This window comes from Loa loa, assembly GCF_000183805.2.
Source record: "Loa loa unplaced genomic scaffold supercont3.161, whole genome shotgun sequence".
NCBI lineage: Eukaryota > Metazoa > Nematoda > Chromadorea > Rhabditida > Onchocercidae > Loa > Loa loa.
Window position 1 is genome coordinate 19,701 of NW_018108341.1, and position 8,160 is coordinate 27,860.

Sequence of the window (8,160 nt, forward strand, 5' to 3'; positions counted from 1 at the left end):
CACGACTTTCCACTCGTCGACGGCACGATACGAGAGCTTTGGAAAGTTTGCACGCTGTTCCGCATGGTTCACGAAGCAACCCACCAATCAGACGGGTATCATGTAAAAAATTTTTCTTGCCAGACCACGTAATATTTTGATCCTATGGAGTTCATGTTTTGAAAACTCGTCAAATTATCGCCGACCTTCAGTTTCACTATTTTCAAATCTCTTCACCGCTCCCAATCTCAATCCCTTCCCAGTTTAGAGGCAATTGTCTTGTTTTTGTTGTTATTGAAAAATATTCAAAATCAAGTTAAATGAACAAGCAATGTTTTCCTGAATTGTATTCGAAGTGCAAAAGTTGAATCATTTCGGCTGGTCATTGAAACTGAGAAGAGCAGCGAGATAGATTTAAGCCTACATCGCTGACACACATGTCAGCAAGTCATTACTAGACTGGTCTAGAGCAGTTGTAATTATAGATTGTTTGTTGAATGAGAAAAAGGATGAATAAAAAGGAGTCAGGACTTGGATCAATTGTTTGCATACGCGTGTATAATGTAAAAAAATAATTAACGAAGTATGCTGAAGACAAATTGAACAAATCATTTAAGAAATAAAGAAAAACGTGAGCTTACATTTTCTTTTCGGAAAACCAGTACACCGCAGACCAAACATTGATTAAATATTATAGATCACAAATAGGTGGGAATATACCAGGAAACATTTAAAAGATCTCATGATCAGTATATATACTCTTTTCCCATTATCTAGAATTTGGCATACAATGCAGCAAGGAATGGTTGCACAAGTAGCAGTGATAGCACGACTTCAATAACAGCAATTGAATCAACAGAGCCGGAATCAAAAGATTCACCAACATCTGTTATCGATACTGCCATGGAGCAGCCACAGTATGATATGTCCCGCAGCAGTGGAACTGCCACAGGAGATATGACAGCCAGTATGTTTTTAATAAACTTTTTTCCTTAAATATCCGTACAGTGAAAAATGATCAGGTGTAGGAAAAGGAACTAATTAAAAATAAATAAAAATGGTATTTAGAGAGTATTTGGCTTTCGTCATAAGTTTGAAGTTGCAGAATTAAAAATATGGTCTTTAAATTTAGATTAAAAAAAAAAAACTTGTAATTCATTTGTTTGCTGTTTGCCTCTCTTTGTTCCCCTTTTTCCCTTTCTGGGGCGTCGTATCTTGATTTTTTAACTATCCAATAAGTTACTATTAAAAAATTTTTTCCATCTTGATCCTTCCTCTTTTCGAGGTAACTGGTTAGCGAATTGTCGAAATCATCTTTAAGCCTTTAAAAGGAAATTAAAAGGAAAAAGAAACTTAAAGAGTGATATTTAAAGAACTACTTCCTGTATTCTTCAATCTAAGCTTTAGAAGACTTGCACATTGAAATATTTGTAAGCAGTATGCTCTATGCATAACAATTTGAATCTATTTTCTATTATCCAAAAACAACATTTTAGACTTCATGCGGCTAAGATCTTAAATTATTTGTTTTTTTATTTTTGAATAATGTTTTCTCTTTTGTTTACAATGGTGCAATTTCATGCTTTAGGAATTTGGTTTAGGAATGATTGCAAAAGGATACAACCAGCTGAACTTACTTTGCCTCCTTTCTAATAATTTTATTTTTAACTTTAAGATAAATTAATTTAATTTGTGATGAAGATTGAATTTTTGGATTGCTGAGATGTCGGATTTCAAACGCAAAGAGTAACCTGAATGAAGTTGACTACACGAAACTTGAGTTGTTTTTTAAATTCATGTATTAAATTGCGAAATGATAAAATATGATATTATTCTGAGGTACCTCAGCATCGGATGTCCCTCCTTCGGCTACATCTATTGGGCAACAGTCAGGCTCCACCACCTCACATAATCCAGGGACACCAATGCCGTTCCGTTGCTTTCCCGGTAGTAAAGCCAAACGTGTTCGGTTTTATCGGAATGGGGACCAGTATTTTAAGGTAATTTTGATAGTTATTAGTTAGTGTAACTATAACTGATTTGATGTTAAGCAAATTTGTTTTTTTTAAAAAAAAATGGCTTAGCTGTGAACATTTTTACTATTAATTAACACTGGATTACAACGTAAGTGAAGTACTGGTAAAGCACTTTTATAAAGTAATGAAACAAGAAGTAGGAAAAGGTAGGGGAAAGATTTTCTTATAACACTCTTTTCAGGTTTGAGAGCAATGTTTTTCTCTTGTCTTATTGTTTCAAGTAGTTCAATTATTGTTGTTTACAGGGTATGTGGTATGCAATATCGGTGGAAAGAGTACGGTCTTTCCAGGCCCTTCTGGGTGATCTGACGAGAACACTAACTGATGCTGTCAATTTACCGCATGGTGTTCGTTATGTCTTTTCTCTTGATGGTTCCCATAAACTGTCTTCATTGGAAGAATTTGAAGATGGCGAAGGTTATGTTTGTTCAAGGTGGGTAACTCAAAAACAGTAGGTATTTTTTAATTGACAAGAGTTGAAACGAAAAGAGGAAACTGTTTAATCTTCCCTCGTTATATGAACGAAATGCTTTGGCTCTCCAATCTTAAGAAATCAAAACTAAAGAGTTTCAGAATTTAGTATTCTACTTCAACCATTCACCACAACATTCAAGCATTCACTACAACAGTTTTTTTTTCATTTTTGTGACGTTTTATAATTTCTACAATTTCAGTTCGGAGGTATACAAACGGGTTGACTATGAGAATGCTCGCGAACCAACTTGGCGTATATCGCTGGCCGGTTCTTCTCCAATACCTTTAATGGTGAATTCACCCTTGAAGCAGGTTTATTCTGCATCACTGTACTTTTTTTTCCGAAATATTTATAAAATTGACGGTTTTATGTTTCATAAACGTGAGCAATCACATTGTGATCATATTACAGGAACCAAATGATTTTGTCTATCCAAGAATTATCACTATTATTAGGAATGGCGTTAAACCACGTCGTGTTGTACGGCATTTATTAAATAAGCGGACTGCAAGATCTTTCATTCAAGTTAGTTGTTCTTTATTCCTCGATTTCTTTTCCTTTTTCTTTATCATGACTTTGCATTTTTTTTAAAATGAAGTTTACATAGAGTTCAATTTTCATAGAAATTTCAGAAGATTCAGAGCTATGGTTATTTATAGGTAATCCAGGATATAACAGCTGTGGTTAAGCTTGACAGTGGTGCAGTGCGAAAGTTATATGCACTTAATGGCAAAGAAGTTAGTACCTAATGAATTTGGTTTTATTTTAATCAGTCGTTGTTTCATTACTTGTGTTGCAGGTACCGATTATACACCCAAATTTATACGAAACATTAGAATTTTGAGTTTACAGTTTACTAATCAGTCAACATTATAACTCTCTGTATTCCAGTGACTCATTTTTTCTGTTCAACCTGAAAAAATAATATAAGAAGAAGAGAAGATGCAAAATTAGCTTTCCTTAGCTAATTTTAAGGTAGATATGTGGAATGCAACTGGAGCAAAAATTTTCTTTGGATAAATTGATAAAGTTTCGTTACTAAAAGTGGTTGATAATATAATACAGCGACATGTTTAGGTTACTTGTTTGGCGGACTTTTTCGGTGAAGATGATGTATTTATTGCATATGGAAAAGAAAAAATGAGCGTAGATGATTTTTACGTTGTTTCAGAAGGTCATTTTTAATTGCATATTTTCATAATGGGAAATGGAATTTCATATTTTATTTTTTCAACAAAACTGACTATTTTGCAAATAATTTTACAAATAGTTTTGAATGATTCGAGACTCATAGCACTGTTGCCCCTGCGATATTTTACGAAATCTTTCTCTGTTAAAAAAACAGTTTTTCTCCTTTTTTTAGAATCGAAAAGGCTTTATAGTTTACGATCACGTACACCCCGTGGTAAACCACCGCGAAGGAGAATGCCAGCGAGGAATGAAACGTTGCGAGAAGATCGTGCCGGATGTGTGGTTCCTGATTCCGAAATGAGTACATCTTAATATTTTTCCATAATGTAATAATATTCATGAAGTAGTAAATTTATGGAATACTAAATTATGGAGTAGTTTTATAGAGTAGCAAATTTGGTCGGTTTCCAGGTCGACATCTTCCTTTACCTCTTGATAATGTAATGCATTTGGTTCGGTTAATCGGTGATGGTAATACAGCTCTGGTTTATGAAACGATGTGCAAGTATGAGTTTTTTTAATCTTATTTTGTTTGTTTGAATATAGGGTAACTTTTTTCTTAATTATTTCAGTTATCTTATTATTCTGAGTTACTCGTTGTTATGCATATTTTTAAACGAAAGAATTTTCTATTGCAATAACGAATTTGTCGTCAGAAATATGAAATTAGGCCTGCTAATTGAATATGCTGTCTTATTCCTAACAGTTTTCCTTGTCGTGCAACAAAGATCACACTGATAGTTGGAAGTTGTCGGAATAGTAGGGAGAAGTTTCACTCACTTCACTATTTTAATCACATTTTTCGGTATTTTCAGGAGAACTCGGGCGAGGAAAGCACTAAAAGTAATTAGCCACGAAAATGTCATCGGAAAGGAAGAGTTGATTAAGTCGGAAATTGCCATAATGCGAAGGATTTCACACGATTTTATCGTACAAATGCACAATTGTTGGGAATTTGAAGGATCTTTTTATTTATCGTTGGAGCTTATTACGGTAATCTTCTTTTTTTTTACTTGCTCTTTAGACTAAATCCCAGCCTCCAGTGATTTCTTCATGAGAATTGGATTCGTCGAACAGCGATGTATTGGTTCTAAGTAGGTGATACATGACAATTAAGCAGTAATATTGTCTTTCAATCATATCAAGATCTGGCAACATTTACAAATAGCTGAAAGACACATTATTTCTGTGGGTTTAGGCTGGTCTTACTTTTCCATTTAACCTTTAATCGACTTTTATGAGAATTAGAAGCATTTTGTTTCTGAATCCAAAACATTTAGTTTTGGTTAGTTGCAGTTCATGTTTGGTCATCGTGTGATAAATTTGCAGGGTGGTGATTTATTCGAATATCTTTGTCAAGTACGTCATGTCACTGAGCGATCTGCCGCAGGCCTTTTAAATTGCTTGGCATCTGCGCTTGAGTACTTGCATAATTTAAATATAGTGCATCGTGATGTTAAGCCGGAAAATTTGCTGGTAAGTTGAAGAGGTGTTGTTTCCATATTAAGTTTAAAAATTTTTACTGGAGACGGATGGCAGACGTTACGCTTTTATTGAGTAATGGAAAAGAAAAAGAATTTGCATTATTCGTGTGTCATTTCTAAGATATTTTCGGATTAGTTGATTAATTTTCTGAAAGATGTTTTCAGAGATTCTTTTTCTTCCCCTTTTCTTCCATGTCTTCAAAATTCCGCAAACTTTCAAGGTTTATACTTGTCCGTTCACGGGAGACTTGCGATTAAAGTTGGCCGATTTTGGTTTGGCTGTGGAAATGAGTGAAGAGCCACTGAGAGTGATCTGTGGTACACCAACCTACGTTGCACCTGAAGTAAAATTGTCCTTTCGTTTTGATATACTTTATGTTAATGAGGAAAGGAAACAAAATAAGAAAGGAGGCTTTTTGTTTGATTTTTGCGAAGTTGAAATTTTTGGTACAATTTTTCAATTATCATTCCTTTCTTTCAGGTCCTTGCAGAGCTTGGATACGATCACAAGGTGGATCTGTGGGCTGCAGGCATCATTCTTTATGTACTTTTATGTGGTTTTCCACCTTTTCAAAGGCGAGTTGTGAAATTTCAGCATAAAGATATTGCAGATGGATACATCACTTATATTTTTATGTAAATTAAAATAACATGCAGATTTCCTCAAATATATTGGATTTCGAAATAGGAGTTCGAATGCACAGTCTGCTTTTTCCTTTTTAGAAAGTCATCCAAACCATAGCCCTTAACAGTCAAATATTTCAGTGCCAATGGTAGTCAGGAACAACTATTCGAACAAATTTTAAGTGGACGTTTCTCATTCCCGCCACCTATTTGGGATAAGATTTCATATTCTGCCAAAGGCCTCATACAAGGATTATTGCAGCTGGACGTTGAGGAACGATTTTCGGCTTTGCAAATCCTGGAATATCCATGGATCCAGGTTTATTTCTCATCTTTTCATTTATTATTTATTATTACATGTCATTCAATAGCAGGATTTAAGAATTAAACTACTACAAGGAATCGATATATCTATAAGGACTTTTATAGGGTTGCGGTATAGTAAGTGATGATTATGAGAAATTGATGGAGGCCGCAGTAAAAGCTAGTGTTCAGAAAGAGGCGCAGAGAAATGCTTTGGAAGAAAGTGATGTTGAATTCTACTACTCGAGGTGAAATTAAATTTGAATTTTTAAAGAAATTTAAAAAACTCGCTTTCTAATAAGAAATGAATAAGAATATATAACCAGAGCAAAATTAATGAATTTCTACTTATTTTTTCAAGTAACATTTGCGGTTGCAGTTTTCAGTATGTTTCACCTTGTAAAAGTATCAATTACTACTTCCAGGCGAACGAGTATGGATGAATTGAGCGAGAGTTCACGTCGGAATAGTTCATTCGAATATTTACCAAACAATGAAAGCGATATGAATGATGAATGAATGAACGTTGGGTGCTATATTAGCGTCATTTATTACTTGAATATATTAAGCTAAAATGGGTTATTTTGGATTAATTGACATGGAACATGTATGAAATATTGCAGTTTGCTAGTTTTTCTTGCGAAATATTTCGGACCAGAAGATTCTCTTCGATCTAGAAAATTTCGTGCCAATTTTCGAAATTTTTGCTTGATTTGAATTTACCTTTTTTTTGACTTTCCATTCTCACTCTCCACTCCAGTGATCTTTATTGTATCGCTTTAAGGAACTGTAAAGGTAACTATTCATTCCATAAATACTGTTTTGTCTCTCTTGTCTTATGAGGTCTCTTCCTGTTCGTGTCCTAAATGAACCGGTAATTTTGCTCACTATTTCGCTGCCATTACAGCCATCATGTTTTCATAGTATGAAGTGCTATTTCTTTGTAATGTGCTTTTGTTCCTAATTGTTTTTCGAGATTTTTGCAACAGTTAGCAAATTTATAGCTTTTTAGATTATGGATGTATGCTTAAGCTTTTGGGATATTCGTTTTTAAGCATCTCTATGTAAACAACAAATGCTGATTTTCTTTATAGGTGATATTCAAGTTTGCTTTCCAGCGAAAATTCTTTAGATTGAGTTATGAAATGAGCGGACTGACTATTAAATTCTAGCTGTGTGGTACCTCGCTTCTTATTTTTTTATCATTTTTTGTCTCATATATTCATCTCATATATGAATATAATATGCTATCACTCGCTTAAAAGCCGATTTTATTATCTGTCTTGCACTGGTTTAAAAGCAATGGTCCATAAAATTTGGTCTTGAAGATCAAAATACTCAATGATATGGTTTTAAATAAGGTTCAAATTATCAGCCTTTTTTTTCCCCAAAGTACTTCGTTGTCTTCTGAGTGCATGACCTAAAATGGAATTAAAATTACAGGATCTTCAGAGTTTAGAAAGAAGCATATTAATCCGTAACCATGGCTAATATTCATAATTCGTGGATATTTCCCGTGCCTCTCCAATTTTCCCCACATTTCAAATCCTTTACAACTTTGGTTGATGATTGTGAGGATGATATTCTCTGAGAAGTTCGTACATTTGATATTTCAAGATTTTGTTGAAATCTGATATAACTTGTTAATATTCGTGAAGAAGAAACAGAACGAGGAAGAAGTAGTGAACTGTTACTTTAATCTAATGGTTGAAATGATATCTAAAAATGAAACTTTTCACCATTTTTACACCATTTTTGTACACCATTTTGTACACCATTTTGTACACCATTTTGTACACCATTTTGTACACCATTTTTCCTCTCGAAATACATTTAGACTTCTTTTAAATACAAACAATACATTTATCTATCATAGGTAATTGTGCTTTTCAATCTATTTCTTTAATTTCGTTAATTTCTTTTAATTCTTTGATTTGTTAATTTTTGTTAATTCGTTAATTTTTTCATTTATTTGGAAAAGAATAACTAACTGATAGTGAATTGATGAAGTTGAAATAAAATTAAAAACAAAACTCAAAATTAAACCAAGACAAAATCAAGGTGTCAC

General features: G+C 33.6%; 2 protein-coding genes across 2 annotated transcripts; one reads left to right on the top strand and one right to left on the bottom strand.

Annotated features, from left to right (window-relative positions):
* Nucleotides 1–540: 540 nt before the first annotated feature.
* On the top strand, nucleotides 541–6,779 carry LOAG_09649 (camk/dcamkl protein kinase). Its single transcript, XM_020447987.1, has 17 exons — nucleotides 541–610; nucleotides 757–946; nucleotides 1,819–1,979; nucleotides 2,261–2,448; nucleotides 2,690–2,801; nucleotides 2,902–3,015; nucleotides 3,150–3,227; nucleotides 3,568–3,664; nucleotides 3,854–3,982; nucleotides 4,093–4,186; nucleotides 4,497–4,674; nucleotides 5,011–5,157; nucleotides 5,387–5,509; nucleotides 5,647–5,741; nucleotides 5,931–6,108; nucleotides 6,219–6,340; nucleotides 6,518–6,779. The coding sequence occupies exons 2-17, from the start codon at nucleotides 883–885 to the stop codon at nucleotides 6,609–6,611; spliced, it is 1,974 nt and encodes a 657-aa protein (XP_020301833.1). The 5' UTR covers nucleotides 541–610; nucleotides 757–882; the 3' UTR covers nucleotides 6,612–6,779.
* An 807-nt stretch (nucleotides 6,780–7,586) lies between these two features.
* LOAG_09650 (hypothetical protein) lies at nucleotides 7,587–7,925 on the bottom strand (the record flags this gene model as incomplete). Its single annotated transcript, XM_003145177.1, has 2 exons — nucleotides 7,587–7,785; nucleotides 7,825–7,925. The coding sequence occupies 2 exons, from the start codon at nucleotides 7,923–7,925 to the stop codon at nucleotides 7,587–7,589; spliced, it is 300 nt and encodes a 99-aa protein (XP_003145225.1).
* Nucleotides 7,926–8,160: the final 235 nt, after the last annotated feature.

Excerpts from the sequence above, each read along its gene's own strand:
- LOAG_09649 (XM_020447987.1), top strand. The coding sequence starts at position 883 with ATGGAGCAGCCACAGTATGATATGTCCCGCAGCAGTGGAACTGCCACA. Across the intron at positions 947-1,818 it reads CACAGGAGATATGACAGCCA|GTACCTCAGCATCGGATGTC; the intron begins GTATGTTTTTAA and ends TATTATTCTGAG. Across the intron at positions 3,983-4,092 it reads GGTTCCTGATTCCGAAATGA|GTCGACATCTTCCTTTACCT; the intron begins GTACATCTTAAT and ends GTCGGTTTCCAG.